Genomic DNA, 18,732 nt, shown 5'->3' with positions numbered 1-18,732 from the left:
TTACTTCCTTTAGTCCATCCAGTGAGAGAATATTCTGGTTTTGTTCCAGGAAGCTCAAAAGCAAGATGCCATTCTTCTAAACTTTTCTGAAAAGCTACACCATGTTCAAGAGACTGCGAGGTAAGCAAAGAGGGCAGGAGAAAATGCATTGTGATGGGCTGGGGTGCAGCTTGGTGGCAAAGTGCTTGCCCAGCAAGTGCAATGCCCTGGGTTTGAGTCTCAGTACCAAAAAAGAAAAGACAAATTTAAAAAGTGCATTGTGAGAATTCATTTTCCTCTTAGGAAAATGGTTGAGAAGTTAAAACTCTTGGATTTGAGTATGAACTTTGGAAAGCTTTCTAAGTGTGTGTGTGTCTATGTGTGTGTGTGTACATATGTGCCGGTACTGGAGCTTGTACTCAGAGTTGGGTGCTATCCATTAGCTTGGCTATTCAAGGCTGCTGCTCTACCACTTAAGCCACACCTCCACTTCTGGCTTTTTGGTAGTTATTTGGATGTTAGGATCTCACAGACTTTCTTGGCCTGACTGGCTTTTGAACCATGATCCTCAGATCTTTTACTTCTGAAAATCTAGGATTACAGATATGTCCAACTTAAAAGGCTTCCTATCAGACTTTTAACTTATTTTAATTTGCTTAAAAGAGATGTGTTTTCAGAAATTGGATGGTTTTTAAATTTTAATCTTTTGTTTCTAAACTAAAAGAAACTATTTTAGCCTATCCTGGTGACTATCACCAGCTTGAAAAAAATATAGCTTAAGAACATCAAATCCCTCCACACCCAAAAAATTCAAACAACACAGCTTATTATCCTGGGAGTTGGTTCCTATCAGTCAAACATTGAGGGCCATACATCAGTGTTTCCTTGTGGAATCTAACATGGTCCATTTATTTTCTATTACATTAAAAGGGTTTGGAACCATACCAAAAGCTGTGACAGGATTTGATTTTTAAATTAGTCACTCAGTGTGACAGAGAAAGTACCTATCAAGCATAAAGCTCTAATTACATAACTATAATTTGCTTCTAATCCTAATATAGGTATATATTTTAGGGTGCTATAATCTGTGAGAATGTCCTGTTTTGAGTTCTTATAAGACATATCTGTTCAGGGAGGGGTGGGGGTAGGGAAATGGGGACAAAAACATGAGAAGAGGTATCAATGTGTGAGAAGTAATGCACCTCCTACCTGGTGAATATAACTGTAACCCCTCTATACATTATAATAAAGAGAAAACAAAATGTAGAATAAAATCTATTGAGTGAATACAGAAAAAAAGACATACCTGTGTGTCCTGTGGTACTATTTCCAATGACTAGCTCTTCAAAGAAAATCCCTCTGATTTGTCACAGTTGCTGGCCTGGCTGACTTCAGGCTATCCCATGGAGTTTCTCAGTGTAGAGCAGCGTTTGCTCAGCTCACCACTGCATGTGCAAACCCAGTTCATATCTATATGGTTTTCATTTTTTCATTTTAGTCCTGGGGTTTGAGCCCCCAGGGCTTAGCATACTTGCTAAGCTGGTGCTCTACCACTTGAAGCATACCTCCAACCCTGTTTTATGCCAGTGATGTTCAAGATGAGGTCTAGAAAACTTTGCTGCAGAAGCTAGCCATGAACCTAGATCCTCCTGAGCCCATCCTCCTGAGTAACTAGGGTTCTAGACATGAGCCACCAGATGTGGCTTCCCACAGATCTCCAATCCCTGAGGGCTCAAGCATTCCACTTGCCCCAGTTCCTGAGAAGCTAGAGCTGTAGGTGTGTACCACCACACCCGACTGGGTCATGTACTTTGTGTGTGCATGTGCGTGTTGGTATGTGTTGCTAGAGTTTTAATTCAGAGCTTCCTGTTTGCTAGGTTAAGTGCTCTACCACTCGAACCATGCCTTTTGGTCTTAGTTTGCTTTTCAGATGGAGTCTTGTGCTAACTTTGCACAAGGTCTCCTAGCTCCACCTCCCAGTATCTGGAATCACAGGCATGTGCCACCACACCTGGCCTATCATCTACTTATTATATGTGTGACTCTAGCTGGCTATGAGAGCTATGAACCATCTGCATATAAACAAATGAACCACTGCCCAGAGCCCTGTCATTGGCCCGTATCTCACTGATACTGACTTTACAAACATCTAACCACAGATTACATGTCTTTCCATGTAAGGAGAACTATCAGTGCAAAGGTATAAACATTTTGTAATTCATGTTTACAGCTGACTAGATTATGATGTAAAAATGGATGTGTTCATCTTATGACATAGACTTACTTGCTTTTAAATTTTGTGAGATTATTATTTTCATTCTGACTACTATAGAACTATTACCAAGAAATATATCAGAAGAAACTACCATTATACTCTTTCTCTCTCTCTCTGGTGGAACTTGGGTTTGAACTCAGGGTCTTCAGCTTGCTAGACTAGTGTTCTGCCACTGAGCCACATGGCCAGCCCTATTTTTCACTGATTATTTTTAGTATGAGTCTCACTTCCTGCCACCTATCGTAGGCTTGTTGGGATCATAGGTGTAAGCTATCATGACTAGCTTCCCTTCATAGAGATGAAGTCTTTCTGCCTGGGCTACTCTAGAATTCTCAGCCTTTCACATAGCTTGGAATGACTGGTGTATAACATTGCTCCCAGCTGTGAGTTGAAGGGGATCTCCTGAACTTTCCTGCCCTCGCTAGCTTTGTACTGCAACCCTCTTGGTCTCAGCCTTTCAAGTAGCTGGGATCACAGAAATGAGCTATCTGGCTACCATTATATTTTCATTTTCTTTCTTTTTTGCCAGTCCTGGGGCTTGAACTCAGAGCCTGGGCATTGTCTCTTGGGTTTTTCTCAAGGCTAGCACACTACCACTTGAACCACAGCACCACTTCTGGCTTTTTTCTGTGTATGTGGTACCGAGGAATCAAACCCAGGGCTTTTTGCATGCTAGGCAAGCACTCTACCAGTAGGCCACTCCCAGCCTACCATTATATTTTCAACAGGCATTTCTGGCCAGCAAAGAATCAGAAATTTAACTAGATAATACCTTAGTAAGCCTCCCTTTGGTAAGGCTTGCTTATTTGAAATGGAGAGTTGAATACATGGGTGAAGTTCTATCAGATCTCAGATAGGCACCAGTGACTAATGAAGATAACAGTTTTCATTGCACTGATAGACAAGAGAGTTGGGTACCAGTGGCTCACACTTGTGATCCTAGCTACTTAAGAGGCTGAGATCTGAATATCACAGTTTGAAGCCACCATCACAGGAAATACTAATACCTAATCAACCACCAAAAAGCCAAAAGTGGAGTTGTGGCTCAAGTAGTAGAATACCAGCTTTGAGTAGAAAAAGCTAGCAAATAATGCCTAGGCCCTGAGTTCAAGCCCCAGTACCACCACAAAAACCGTATAACCAGCACAGGTGTCTCAAGCCTACTCAGGAGGCTGAAATCTGAGTATCATGGCTGGAAATCAGGCTGCACAAGAAACTCCATGAGACTTTTATCTTCAATTGACCAGCAAAAAAAGCCAGAAAAGGAGCTGTAGTCAAGTGGTAGAGAGCTGCACTTGCGTACAAAATCTAAAGGACAGCGCCCAGGCCCAGAATTCAGTCCCCAGGACTAGCACAGAAAACAAAGCCATCCATCATGTTCTACTAATCTTGACTTGATGCATGTAACAGGAGTATTGCAGTCCGTCCCACCCCTCACTTGCAGAGTGGGTGGTTGGGTTCAGTGCTCTCTACAATGTGGACATGTGTGGTTGCCTTGTGACGTGGGGCCCTCACTTCCTAACCCAGGAAAAGCACTGTGTGGTAATGTGTTGCATAAAGGTGCTCAGACCTGCTTTATGGAAAGCTCCACAGGTCACAGGACTTGAGTTACCACATCTCCAAGAACAGTGGCAGCCTGCCCACGGAACCAGTGTGAGTTCCATTCAACAGATGAACTCATGTACATGGCACACCTTGTGCCAACGGCCCACTCTCCCCTTCCTTTTCTAGATTATCTCTGGATAACACAGAGGCGGAACTCCACTCCCTCTTTGTCAGGACGGGATCACTTCAGGAAAATGTCCGGCGGGATGGGGAGCTCTGCCAGCAGATGGAAGATTTCCTTCAGGTCAGTCCCTCAAATCGCAGCTTTCAGCAAGGACCCCTCAGCCTTCCTAGATGGAGTTCAGAATAGCAGGCTCTTGGAGTTCCCTTAGGCCCGGTGCTTCACTGCAGAGACTGTACTGTGAACTTCAGGGCTCTGCTGGCCACTGCTCCATGCTCACACCAGACCCACCTTCCTGCAGTGAACCTGTAGCAGCCTGGGAACTAACACTCTGACTGCCTAGCAACTTGACTTCTAGTTGTATACCTGTTATGGTTTTGGAAAGCAATGTTCTATTGAAATCACCCTATACTGCCATACCCAGGCCAATCTTCCTTTTGCTTTTGTGTTTGCTGAATGGCCAGTACTAGGGCTTGAGCTGAATGGCCAGTACTAGGGCTTGAAGTCAAAGTCTCACTCTCTTGCTTGGGGCGTTTTTGCTCTACTACTTGGGCCACATATTTACTTCTCACTTTTTGCTGGTTAATTAGTGATAAAGAGTCTCACAGATTTGTTTTCCCTGGACGAGCTCTGAATTGGGATCCTCTGATCCCAGTCTTCTGAGTAGCTAGGAGTACGGGTGTAAGCCGCTGGTGCCTGGCCCTGATTGTCCTTCTCTCCTGAGACCACTTCAAATGGGATGAGTTTTCAGAGCAGCAGAACACGCACAGTTACCCGGCCCATCAACATGGGAATATATCCGCCCACAGGGTGTGTCAGGAGGTGCTCCAAACAACATCAACAAAAACTAGCAGAGTGGACATGTTTGTGGCAGCTCACCGTGACTCACTAATCACACAGTCTGACATCTTTTTAATCTGCTTTATTTAAGAAAAAAAAAAAGTGGCACCATTTCCTGCTGTTAGTCCGAGAGATAGTCTTCTGCCGTCAGCCCGGCGGCTAAGATGCATCACTGGGAATTGTGGGGCAGTGTTACACGGGTGCTGGGTGGAAACAGTAAGTTCCAGGGCCACTGACCCTCCTTCAAAACAGTACATGCTTCAGCTCTACCTGCAAACATTGCACTGTGTGTGGCTCTGCTGTGAGTGCATGCTGATTATTAAACATGTTCTGTGTTTACTTTCAAGTACAACCAGGTTCACAATTTCTCCTTTCATGGGTTATCTTTTGGGGATTTTTTTCTTTGTTTGGTTTTTGATGAAACTCAAAGCCTCTTGCATGCTAGACAAGTGTTCTTCCACTGACCTATCCTCACAGTCCCCCATCCTACCCCAAATTCACACACTGTTCACATAGTGCAACAACAAAGCAAATGCTGCTACCATCATTGCCTCAGAATCACAAAACAGAGGGGAGCACAATTGGATGAATAACACAAGAGTAAGAACTGCAACGTGTCACAGTGAAGATTTTGGATCTTTTTTTCCTTCTCCCAAGTTTCTAATCTTCAGTATTAATATTTTATGCCAAATCAATCTATCTCTCTCTCTGTCTTTTTTCTCCCCCTTTCTCCTCCCTCTCTCTCATGGAGCTGAGGATTAAACTGATGACTTCCTGCATGCTAAGCACTCTACTACTAAGCTATATCTTCCACAATTAAAATCTTTTTTTTTTCTTTTTGGTCATGGGGCTTGAACTCTGGGCCTGAGCACTGTCCCTGAGCTCTTCAGCTCAAGGCTAGCACTGTACCACTTGAGCCATAGCACCACTTCCAGTTTTCTGCTGGTTAATTGCAAATAAGAGTGTAGCAGACTTTCATGCCCAGGCTGGCCTAGAACTGTGATCCTCCTAACTTTCAGCATCCCATGAAGCTACAACACCTTGCACCTACAGAATCTTCATACAGAGGAGTTGGGATGAAAAATGACCCTACCTTCTCCTCACCTATAGACCATTCTCTTCAAGGGCAACCTTATTTTAATTCTTCCAGCTTTTCTTTCTGGAAGTTTTTGTTTCTTTGGGATATAGTTTTGTTTTGTTTTGTGTGAGTGCTATACCACTGAATTATATACCCCCTGCTCTGTCATTCATTTTTATCTCTGGACATAAAATGTGCTACACAGCACATTTCTTAAATGGTAAGACAAAGCTTTTTTCTTTTTCTTTCTCTCTCCCTCTCTCTCTCTCTCTCTCTGTCTCTCTCTCTCTCTCTCTCACTTTTTTTGTTGTTGTTGTTGTTTTGTTGATGATGGGGTTTGAACTCTGGGCCTGGGTGCTGTCCCTGAGCTCTTCAGCTCAAGGCTACTGCCCTATCCCTGGAGTTGTGCCACTTCCAGTTTTCTAGTGGTTAATTGGAGATAAGAGTCTCTTAATCTTTAGTGCCAGAGCTGACTTTGAGCCTTGATCCTCAAATCTCAGCCCCCTGAGTAGCTAGGATTACAGGTGTGAGCCTGGCCTGAGACAAAAACTTTTTAAGATGGTCTAGGGTCAGACCATGAAGAGCTGTGAAGCCTCAGTCTAAAGTCTCAGTACCCTCCACAGTAAGCAGAATGGGGCCAACTTCTGAGGAGTTGTTTGTTTGGCCTTTTTCCTCCATTCTGAGATAGAGGTTAGGGCAAGTCCTAACCCCTGTTTGGGATTTTTGAGAAAGATCATTGGAACACATTTTTTTGCAGATCTATTTCAACATTTTGAAATGGATTTTAGGAGAGACATGCTGATTTGGAACTTTGATCCCTGGCAGTCAAGTTCAAGGTGAAAGTTCAATGTCTGTAAAAGAGAGTGAGCTCTTTCACCAGTGCAGCTTTGGACTTTTGTGCTCCTGGTCTCGTGGGACTTAGGACATGTGACTCAACCATAGTTATTTCTCAGATCAGTGCCCAGAGCTGTTCATTTTCCCCCGTGTGGAGGGTGATTGGTGTGGTCCTGTCCATCCCCACAGGATCTGCAAAACAGGACCTGGCAGAGCCCAGCTTCCAGCGTAGGCTGTTGTCAGGAAGACTGTTTCTCCGTTGAGCTAGTCTTGGCTGGGATCCATATTTCCCCTTGAGAAGAATGACAGGCAAAGATTTATCCCTTCATGAATGTTCTCATCTCTATAAAGAAAGATAGAGTATAAACACGCACACTGCCGTGGGCTACTGACTCAGATGGTTACTGTGTCTGGTATTCGCTTTCCTACATAGTTTAGATTTTCCACTACCTCTAGAATGTACTTGGCTTAAGAAAAGGCCATTTAGGGGGAAAGTTGTTGGAGTGAGTGGGAGGTGGCAGGTCTGAAAGAAATTTCTCTTTAGGATCTGTAGCTGGCTGAATGTGCTCCTCAAAAGTGGGTGGCGTGCAGCTTCTGCCACACCATAGTCCCACCCCCCCTCACTCCAAGAGTAGTTGTTTTATGTAGGCCCTTGGGCTAGGTGTAGTGGCTCACACCTGTAATCCCAGCCACTTGAGATGGGGAGATCAGGAAAATCTTAGTTCAAGGCCTGCCTAGACAAAAAGTTATGGAGACCATATGCTAATAATTAAGCTGTGTGTGTTAGGACTCCTTTGTGATCCTAGTTGTGCTGGGGCCATTGGTAGGAAGATTGCAGTACAAGGCTGGTCCTGGGCAAAACCAAGATTCCATCTAGAAAAAAGAACTAAAGGCAAAAAGAGCTCATAGAGCACCTGTTGAACAAGCTTCAAGCTGTAGGTTCAAAGCTGAGTACTGCCACATACACACACACAAAAGAAAAAGGAAAAAGTTCAGTTTTGTAAAGACAGGACATGTGATTTCAACAGGTAGCAAATCTCTGCATTCCTTTCTATAAAATGGGTTTCCCCATAAGCATGCAAGAAAATATTTCTGCATTGTTCCAGATATTCCCTCTCCAGAAGATGGGGGAGAAGTCCTCCCTTCCTCACCATACCACCTCCCCACTAGCGGTCCAAGGTGCTTGCTAACCTGCGCCAGGACACTGCAGGTGGAAGGCCCCTTCCTAGATGGCCGGGGCTCACTGGTAGACCCGCTAGTCCTAAAGGAACTGGGAGACGTAAAGCAGCAGGCATCGCCCGGGGCCCATTAGACTCGCCTAGGTTTTGTTTTTGTTTTTTAAACGAAATGTCGATGTGGGTCGACCTCACAACTACCCATCAGCCCTTTCCAGTCCACTCTAACGCACACCTCATAGTGATCTGATAGAGTGAAGCATAGACTGCCTCTCTGCAGGGCAACATAGGTAGCTTGTCAGGACAGGTCAGCTTTTGGAACCCCAAAAACAACCCTTGCCAGCAGAAGAGTCCATCTGGAAAAGGAAGAACAGGAACAGAGGAGATTTTCTTAAGAAAACCAACTGTCCTTGGGTGACTTTTCCAGTGATCTTCCAGGTGAAAATTGTATTCGCACCATCCTCTTAGCTGTAAATCTTTGTCTTTTTGGTGTTTGAAGGGGTTTACATGGAGATCTCATTGTGTAGCACTGGCTAACCTCAAACTGACTCAGCTTCTCAAATTCTGGGATTGTGGGATTACAGGCATGCACTGCCATGCCTGACTTTTCCATCTTGTGGCTTTTAGGTTTCACACAGGAGTGCATCGCTTTTCTCACTTTTGGTTGGGGTCAACTTCCTATGCAGCAGTCATGTAGTAACCCTTCCCTTCCCACAGACTTGAGATGGGACTCTGGCTCTGTGTCTTCCCGGGAACCTCAGACCATGCTGTCCTCACTGATGTGTGTATTTCAGTGAGTCTGTTTGTGTCTCTGTAGTTTGCTATGGAGAAGCTGTCGGAGCTGGAGAACTGGAGGCGGGAGCTACAGGAAGAGGCTCATACCCTCATAGATTTCTTCTGTGAAGACAAAGAAACCATGAAACTGGATGAATGCTTCCAGATATTTAGAGACTTCTGCACCAGATTCAACAAAGCAGTTAAGGTAGGGCCCGTGGCATCTTTGTTTTTCCAGACTCCTTGAATTTTTTTTTGCTTTGATCCAGTTCTGTGTCCACAGGAGAGAGTTCAGGGGTTCTGTGGTTTCTGGAATATCCAGCTGGGATGCGACACAGATCCCTTGCTGTGGATGGTGGGAGGTGGCTCTGATGTGGCATTCAGAGTCTTAGCATTTTACATCAACACATACAATGCCCTAAAAGTGTTTTGTTCCTAGATCTTCTTAACAAGGGAAGTCACTATGTCTAAGAATCTCCTTAACAGCCTCTCTTGCCCAACCCCTGTTGATGAAAGAGTGCCTATTTTCAGAACTTCTGTCCACCTAGAGGAAAGGCCTCTCTCTTCCCATTTGCAGCCCTTCACCACTGCCATGGCTCTGGCACTTTAGGGACCCTGTTGTCCTTTATAGCATGGCCTGCAGTAGTCTCCTTTATCTAGGGAGGATGCCACTAAGTGGATCACAGCAGCCAGGTTTCCCCACCTCAACTGCCAATTCCATTGGTCTCTAGGTTGAATTTGGAAGCCATGAATTGAATTTAAGTAAAAGCAAATAGTAAGCCAAGCACTGGTGGCTCACGCCTATAATCCTAGCTATGTAGGAGGCTAAGATCTGAGGATTACAGTTTAAAGCCAGCCTGAGTAGAAAAGTCTATGAGACCTCTATCTCCAATTAATCATGCACACGTGTGCACACACACACACACACACACACACACACAAGTGAATGGTGGCCCAAGTAGAACACTATCCTTGAGCAAAACAGCTCAGGGACAGTGCCCAAGCCTGAGTTCAAGCTCCTGGACCCATAAAAGAAGATGTAGTGCTCATCTTTCATTCCAGGTAGTACCCCCCCCAAGTCATCTCTTGCCCCATATTTTATTTTATTAGTTTATTTGCTTGGTGCTAGGAATCAAACCCAGGACCTTACGCACTTACCCTGAATGTAGATCTGTCCATGGCTGGATCTCTTGGACAGATTGGGCACACTCCTTACAAGCCCAGAATCGCTTGGATTTTCCATCCTCTCCTCTCCTTTCCCTGTCAGCTAAGAGGAGGAAACTGAGCCTGTGGCCACGTTGACATGTCTCTGTCCAAGCAGTGAGCTCAGCTGTGGGAGACTATGGTGGGGGCTGGAGGCCAGGTTGGCTCTTTCTGAGGTGCTCAGTCCATGTCCAAATTCTACAAGTCTGCAGGACCACCTGTGTGATACGCTCGGCCTGAGAGCTAGGACCCAGCTCCTCCCATAAGAGGAGCCTGGACAGGAGAAGCCTAAGGGAGAGGGGAAGGATGGGAGGCCATGGCCAGAGCTGCAGGAGGAGCAGGAGTCCCCAGCCAGTGCCTCACAGAAACTTGGCAAGGAAGAGTCTGGAGGAGGAAATGGATTTTCAAACAAAAAATTGCTAACAAGAACAGATTTGGGTGGTGATGTCTGTGTAATTATATAATTACACACGCACATGTCACAATCCAAAAGAGTGGTGATTTATGATACAGCTACCCCTCCAAAGCCACCATTCCACATTTGCAGTTTCAGCCAACCCCAAGTTGAAAATATATATATAAAACAAACACACCACAAAACGCACCAATACAGGGCATAGTGGCTCATGCTTATAATCTTGGGAAACTGAGATCAAGAGGATCACAGTTTGAGGCCAGCCCTAGGCAAAAAGTTAGTGAGGCAGCATCTCAGTCAACAGCTGGGTGTGGCAGCAGGTACCTGTCATTCCAGCTGCTTGAGAAGTTGAGATCAGGACTGTGGTCCCCCAGGACATGAACAGCATGAGACCCTATCCTCGAAATACCTGAAGCCAAACACATGCCAAGGATATGGCTCAAGTAGTAGAGTGCCTGCCTAGGAAGAAAAAAGCCCTGAGTTCTACCATCCCTCCACCCCCTGTAATAATCCCCATCCCCTAAAAAATAAATAAATAAATGTTTATACCTGCATCTGTGCAGCACAAGTATGAACCATTTCTTCTTGTCATTCCATGAATGATACATTGTAACAACTATATGCATAGAACTTCCCTTGCCTTCAGAGTTATAAATTAAGTAGAGATGACTTAAGATATACAGAAAGTTATGCATAGACCAGTGCAAGTACTGTGCCATTTTACATAAGGGACCTGAATGTCCTCAAATTTTGGTGTTCAAGGGGGGACCAGGCCCCAGGCCCTGCTGACATGGGACAGTTGCATTTTAATGGCTTGGGCAGGTTCAGGTTGCATTGCTGGGGGAAGGTGGAGCGTTAAGGATTTGCAAGGCACACCTGCTTTTGTCTCTTTCTCTGGCTGTGGAGGAGCCAGAGCAGACATCTCTTAGTATTTTGGGCATACGCTTTGTATCCAGATCATGGTTAAGTAGGGTCTGGTGTGTGTGTTTGTGCATGTGCACACACCTAAGCACAGTTACAGCCATGCTACAGTTTGCATGTAGAACATCCATGGTTTTCTCTGTTTCTTGCTCCACTGTCCTCCCGGTCTTTCCCTACTTACACCAAGCTTGCTTTCCTGGCACTGAAGTCCTGCACATAGTTGGAATTGTAGCCCTGGCGGGAAACTAAAAGTTGAGCCAAGGGATTCGATGAGCACAGTCGCGGTCCTTGGAGCCAGGCCTAGCGTGCGTGAGCCTGGGTCGGGTCCCCTAGGACACTGGGGAACTTCCACAGACTGCACATCTGCAAACGGGGGGGCCCCCTCCCGGGCCCCCCTCCAGGCAAGCGTCTCTCCTCCAGTCTTAGGTGGGTTGCCCGAGTTGCAGGTGGGCACGCGTGTCTCACGCTAGCTTCTCTCCACCCGTGCTCAGGACAACCACGACCGGGAGGTGCACGAGCAGAGACAGCGGCAGCGGCTGCGGGAGCTGGAACAGAAGCGGCGCTCCTGGACGGCGGGAGAGCTGGGGGGCTTTGGCAGGAGCAGCAGCGAGAATGACGTGGAGCTCCTGACCAAGAAGGGCCCGGAGGACCTTCCCCCGTTCCTGCAGCCCAGACCCATCAGCCCCTCCTCCCGGCCCCCCAACACGCGCCGCTCCCGCCTGTCTCTGGGCGCCTCCGCCGACCGGGAGCTGCTGACCTTCTTGGAGAGCACCACGGACCCCAGCGCCGCCGAGGGGCCCGGCAAGTTCAACAGCCTGCCCCGGAACAGCGCCCGGCAGGCCCGGCCCACCGTGGCCTGGATGGAGCCCAGAGGGCCCAAGGACCACGGCCCCGACCTCGCACCCAACCCTGCCCGCGACGTCCGGGGCCCCGAGCAAGCCCCCAGCCCATCCCCGGCCACGCCCGGGCCCCCGCTCCCCCGAGCCCGGCCCGGAGGCCCCGGGGTCCTCCGGAAGAGAAACAGTGAGCCGCTGGGCCTGGGGCCCGCGCCCTCGCCCCCGCTCCCGCCCTTGGCGCTGGGCATTCAGGAGCACGCGCTGGTGACGGGGCTGACTCAGTTTGACCTCCAGGGAGCCGAGGGCCCCCTGCCCGCATCCCCGCTGACCCTGAATGACCTCGGCCCGGGAGAGCCCGCGCCCCCGGGGGGTGGCAACCCCCAGTCCCCGCCCGCCGATGGCGACAGCTTGACCCCCGTGGACCAGGGCTGCGCCCCGGAGAGCCCATGCGCGGCCCCGCAGGGCGCCGGCGCCGCCCCGGAGGAGTCTGCGGGCAGCACGGACCCCGAGAACCAGGACCCCGGGCGCCTGTTCTACATCTCCGACACCACCGACTGCTCGCTGACCTTGGACTGCTCGGAGGGCGCCGACTCCAGACCCGGAGATGGGGAGAGGGAGCGGGAAGGCAGTGACTCCGTGTCCTCCGGAGCCGGCGAGCTGGGGGCCCTCCAGCCCCCGGTGCTGGCCGCCCCGAAAGCTGAGGCCCCCTGCAAGCCTGGCCCTGCCAGGGACCGAGCCCTGCGAGGGAAGGACGCCCCCGCCACGCCGAGGAGGAGCGCCCTCAAAGACGCGCCCCCCGCCGTCCCCAAGCCCGGGGGCGCCCGGCGGGGCCCGGGGCCCGCGCCCAGGGCCGTGCGGACCCTGACCTCCTGGGAGAGCGAGAGCATGCGCAAGGTGGTGCCCATCTCCAAGTCCAGCCGGGGCCCGGGGCCCTCGCGGGGCGCCCCCCGGGAGCCCCCCGGCAGCACAGACCCGCCACTGGCGCGCCAGAGCTCGGTGCGGGGCACGGCGGACACGTCGCCCAGGCGGCCCCCGGGGAGGACGGGGACGGCCGCCCCCGGGGGCGAGGAGCCGCCCCGGGGGAGCTGCGGCGGTGGCCGGCCGGGGAAGGAGGCGCCCCTGCAGCGCCGGGGGTCCCTCAAGCCCAGCGCCAAGCCCCTCCGGAACCTCCCCCGGCCCAAGCCCGAAGACAGCGCCCAGAGCCCCGGGGAAGAGCCCAGGACGCCCCCGGCCTCGGGCGCCCCGCGCGCCCCCGCCCCCGTCCCCAGCTTCGCCCGCAACACTGTGGCCTCCTCCTCCCGGTGCACGAGAACGGACGCCCCGCCCGTGGCCAAGGGCCGGGCCCTCACCAGGACCGTCTCCCAGCGGCAGCTGAAGGCCAGGGGCGGCCCCGAGGACGCCGCGCCCCGGGACAGCACCCTGAGGCGGGCCAGCAGCGCCCGGGCCCCCAGGAAGTGCCCGGAATCTCCCGAGGGGCCCAGTGGCAGCACGGAGAGCCCTCTGAAGGCCAGAGGGGCCCGGGACAGGGCCTCCCTCAGGCTGAAGGACACGGGGCGCACGGCGCTGGGGAGGATCCTCCACCCTCTGCAGAAGTGACCGAGCCGCCTGGCGCTCGCCCTCGCGCTCACCACCTTCCCTACCCTCCCCTGTTCCACCGGGGCGTCTCCTGCTAACAGCCCCAGCCTGGGGGATCCCCGGGCCGCAGCCGCCTGGGCCCCTGCTCGTGCTGTCAAACCCCGAGTCCGGAAGATCCTGCCTCACACATCTGGGGGACGAAGGCTCCAGCGAGGTAGCCTGGATACGATGACGTGATGTGATAACTGAAAAAAAGAAAGAAAAAAAAAAAACCACTTCTGGCCAGTTTTTATATATCAAAGACTTGTTTTTTAATATTATAAAAATAAAAATAATGTTGTAGCTGGTTCCTTTTGCAGAGTGAGATGCCTCCCAAGGGAGAAACCCTCTCCTTAACATGAAGAGGGGTCTGTATCTCTCTGGGTTTCCTGGCCCCGCAGTCCCCCTCCTGCCCACCCCTGGCTGGCAGCTGGCCCCTCTCTGTCACGAGCTGTGGGTGTTCTGACACGGCCTGTTTGTCCTTGGGTAACTCTGGGTTTGCGTGTGAATGAAAGGTGATGGTACGCCTTCTTGTCTTTCGGGGGGTCCACGGGTGAGCCCACAGGCATGGGAAGCTCTGCCTGCAGAGGGGGGACTCTGAGGAGGCCTGCCCCCTCCAGAATCTCCACGGTGCTGTGTTTGAGTGGGAAGACGGCAGAGGCCATGCTGATGAGCACATGGTCCTCATTTGGTTTCAAGGTTTTGTGTCCATTGGGAAACGGTGATGGCTGTTCTGACATGTGTCTGCCTTGGCTACAGACTCCCACCTGTCCCCAGCCTTCCTCCTCCCCGCTGCCTGCTCCCAGCTCTCCTCACAGATCACCCGCCTGTGCTGCTCTCTCAGGTTCCTGTTCTCAGTGATGTCTTTTGTTTTTAATGTTGACATTTCTTTGGTACAGTGGTGTTAAAATCCCAATTCGTTTTATATTATCACAAAATTTTCGGTTTCATTCAAAAGAAAGCACAAAATCTCCCCCCGTTATTCGTTTCATGGCCTCTCTAGGAAATGGGAGAATGAATAATTGCAAGGGTTTTGTTGTTGTTGTTAGTTGGGGGTTTTTTGTTTTGTTTTGTTTTTTTAAATTGTCTCCACTGAGCTGGGCACTGGTGGCTCACGCCTGTAATCCTAGCTACTCAGGAGGCTGAGATTTGAGGATCACAGTTCAAAGCCATCCCAGGCACAAAAGTCCCGTGAGACTCATCTCCAATTAACTACTAGAAAACCAGAAGTGGTGCTGTGGCTCAAGTGGTAGAGTGGTAGTTTGAGCTGAAGAGCTCAGAGACAGAGCCCAGACCCAGAGTTCAAGCCCTACAACTGACAATAAACAAAATTGTCTCCCCTTACCATCCCAGGTCACTAATGAGTGACACCTCATCTTACTCTGCCATTGGTAGGTAGATGGATCTAGGTAACAGCTGCCTTTGTGGGGATTCTGTGATTAATGATGTGAGAGTTTCACTACAATTGAATATTAACTTTTCATTGTAATTAATGGAAACCACTGCCACAAGCCATGGCATTTACCATTGAAAAAGTAAACATTCAGGTAGAAGAAATCAGAGCCATGGCCTCTTGTGGAAAGAACCCTGGGCAGAGTTGAACAGGATGGCACAGGGCTAGAATTGCAGTCCCTCAAGAGGTACGGATCAGGAGGATGGACGTGTGAAGCCAGCTGGAGCAAAATGATAATTAGCCTTCATCTTGAACCAATATGCCAGGCATGGTGAAGTACACTTGTCATCCCAGCTATGTGGGGCACATGGGGAAGAGGTCAGGGTTCAGGCAGGCCTTAGTCAACAACAAAAAAGTCCCTATCTGAAAAGTAAGCTAAAACAGAGCTGAGGTGTGGCTTGAGCCATGAATTCTAACCTCAGTATCTCCCACACTCACCCCACAGACATACACACAAACAGCCCTGAGTAGTTACATCATACACACACACACACACACACACACACACACACACACACACACACACACACACACACACCCATACACACACACACACACAGCCTTGAGCAGATATGCCTGGCTCCTTGAGATGCCAAATGGAATCTTGAACAGCTTCTCACTGATGTCTTTTGTTGAAAGGCAGAGACAAAATTAGCCTAGACATAGGCCCCACACAAAAGAGATGACAGCCATCAGAAGCTTGTGGGCTGTGGATAGCAAAGGGGGTTGTCGATAGCTTTGTCCTGTGTTGTGTGCCTTTGACAGGTCATTTTTCTCCACCTAAGTATCTGTCCCCAATTCATAGACTTGAGTGTGGCCTCTACGTTGGTTTCTCAGGGTCTGAGCTGGGATCAGTTTCTAAGCCCTTACCAGCCTTCCTGGAGCTGAGAACTGGTGCACTCTGGTGGCTCAAAGAAAGCTCCAGAGTGTTCCATGCTGTCAGGCCGCAACTCTTAAGAACTACACAAGTGCATCTGTGTGCACAGGTGAGCAATCTGTTACCTTTATCCGTAGTAAGTGTGGGCAAATAATTTAAGTATGCAGTGAGAAAATGTAAATATGTTTCTACAAACATTTGTTAAAGATGAACTAAATGTATTTAAAGGTCCATTTATATTGCTTTTATGGAACAGATAGTTGAATAAAATTCCTGTGTATGAGAGTTGTGTTTGATCTCGGCTTCCTTCTTCAGTGGATTATGTCCACAGGATCCTGCCGAGAAGGTGTTTGATTTCCTGCTCAGACGAGTGGAGATCCAGGAAATAAGGGAGGACTAGGTTATAACAATCTTCTCCAAAGGATCCAGAGCCCAAAATGAGGATGCTGGCCCTTGGTTTTCTGCTATGTTGTTGGTATGTATTGGTGGCATGGAGCATGCATCTAATCAAGAGCTTCGGGGTGAGCTTCACAGTACCACACCCGTGGGGATGAGGCCTGCACTTGACCTGCAGACCAATGATAGAATGTTCATGGGTTCTTGTTCTATGTTGTCCCAGGCTCTGTGATCTCTGTAGGACTGGCAAATCTGGATCTACTCCTTTCTGTCCCAGTTGTATGTTGGCTTAGGATAGTGACTGTGAAATCACAGCTCACCTCAGGAATGGGGAGGGAATGGAGGGAGGATGTAGGAGGTGTCAGTGCATATGAAATGCAGTGTTGGCATACATTTGAAAAAAAAGATTTGTGTAGGATGCTTCTCTTCTTGTATCTCAGTTTTTATACCCTATACTGGTTCTCTCTGCTGTATCTGAGAGCAGGTTAGAGGAATATCCTGCACTCCAACAGCAATAGAAAAGACAGCTGGTGACATTCTTGTTTTGAGTGGCTGTACCATCCTTGAACATTTAGACCCTAGTCATCTGGATTACAAGGATACTGAATTAGGATACTGAATTAGTGTCCTAATACTTGAATTTCATGTTTAGTTTTTCCCCCATACTCCAGCCCTGCCCAAAAATGGAAAAAAAATAGATTGTTTTTTGATATGTACCCCTAAACACCAACAAGTAATTGAATATGTGAGCCAGATTTGTATAAGAGACGTCATACCAAATCATTCAGTGAGTGCTTCTTAAAATACTAGCATGATGAGAAAAGAGTGCACAGACAGCCTGGACGGGATCTGTGCAAGGGCTGAATCAGAACAGCCTCTCTCCCCAAGGGTGTCGTCTTTCAGTTAAAACACGGCTGTGCCTCTCTAGATCACCAAAGTAAGGACAGGAGTTGCATTCTTACAGTGGAAGCAAATGGCTTTTCTGTCTTCCTGGCCGTTGGATCCTGGTTGGTCAGGATAATGGGACTTCACTGCAGGAGGAGTCATGGCTGTGGACAGTCAGCATTCACAGTCTGTTCTTGGTGGAGCTTTGGTGAGAAAGCTCCAGGAGCTTGGCACCACTTCCTGCCACCAGCCTGTGAAACAGAGATGCTGAGCTGCTCAGTAAGGATGCCTGGTGAAAAGGTTCTTTTGATGGCTTTGTGTTGGCCACTGAAATCATCTGGGCTTTGTGCCTGGACTCCTCCAGAGCACCCAGGGGCTGAGTGACATCACTGCCAGTAGATGATATTCCCTAGTTTGTTTGTACTTTTATTGGAGGAGTTCAGGATAAACTTTCCTCAAGAACTGTGCCATGCTTTGTAAGTAGCTTCTCAGGAAGCTCTCGTCTGAATGTGTATCCCCTTCACCCAATAGGAGGCACACCCCTCCTTCCAGGAAAGATGCTGGATGTGACCGCTAGCCTCCTCACCAATGAGGAGGTGACAAGTGTAGTGAGGAGGTCACTTGTGTGGCCCCATGGTAGCTGGCAAGTGGACTTCCGCTGTGAGAGCAGGATGTTTGCTGTAGATAATGAACTATCCTGGGACCCTCTAGAACTTGGAGCGTCAGCTGAAAGGGTACCTGTCATATGGAGTGCCCTAAGTGTAACTGAATCACCAGGGCTGGGCTCTTGGTTCCAACCCAGACCCACCAACCAGGATTTTTGCTGATGAACCCCTAATTCACATTATTAGCAGATTTCTGGTGACTTGATTTTTAGGGTGCTAGAGAGAGCCAGATGGTTGAGCAGTATGTGTGGACTCCATTGGGCACAGAGAATCATGGTTATAACCCTAACTACTCAAGAAGCAAAATTTAGGATCATAGTTGTGAAGTAAGCCTGAGCAAAAAAGTTAGTGAGACTCCATCTCAACAGATTAAAAAGTTAGGTGTGGCAGTACATGCTTGCAAACCTAGCAATGCAGCAAGCCATAGGTAGAAGGATTGAGGTTGACCTTGGGCAAAAGGCCAAACCCTATCTGAACAAGCAAGAAAGAGCTGGAGATGGGCTTCAAATGGTAGGGTTTGCCTAGCAAGTATAGAACCCTAAGTTCTAAATTTAGAAAAGAAAGAATTCCTAGATGCAAAGATGAGACCTGAATGTTTTCCCAGCCTGGTCCCTCTTGCAACATGTGTCAAGCAAGTGATTGGAAAGCCATGTGCTCTGCGCAGTACCTGGCTGTGGGGACAGCTGTCCCGCGCGAGTTGAAAGAACGGCTCTAGTTTGGATCTTAACACAGGTGCATCTCTAGTCTCATGCTTGGCCACTTTGTGTCTAGAACTTTTCAGTGATG

General features: G+C 49.0%; 1 protein-coding gene across 2 annotated transcripts in view; it reads left to right on the top strand.

Annotated features, from left to right (window-relative positions):
- Fhdc1 (FH2 domain containing 1) overlaps positions 1-16,276 on the top strand; it is a 42,803-nt gene extending 26,527 nt beyond the window's left edge. For both annotated transcript variants that reach the window (XM_090356850.1, XM_090356851.1), the window contains exons 9-12: positions 50-120; positions 3,986-4,103; positions 8,725-8,889; positions 11,712-16,276. In XM_090356850.1, coding sequence (XP_090212976.1) covers positions 50-120; positions 3,986-4,103; positions 8,725-8,889; positions 11,712-13,652 — 2,295 coding nt within the window. In that variant the 3' untranslated portion in view covers positions 13,653-16,276. The remainder of the gene's footprint in view (positions 1-49; positions 121-3,985; positions 4,104-8,724; positions 8,890-11,711) is intronic.
- The last annotated feature ends 2,456 nt before the right edge of the window (positions 16,277-18,732 follow it).

The sequence above is a fragment of the Megascapheus bottae genome, chromosome 23 (genome assembly GCF_031878675.1).
Source record: "Megascapheus bottae isolate mThoBot1 chromosome 23, mThoBot2.hap1, whole genome shotgun sequence".
Taxonomy (NCBI): domain Eukaryota; kingdom Metazoa; phylum Chordata; class Mammalia; order Rodentia; family Geomyidae; genus Megascapheus; species Megascapheus bottae.
Note: the sequence above shows the minus strand (reverse complement) of the source record. Positions and strands in the feature narration are given on the sequence as shown.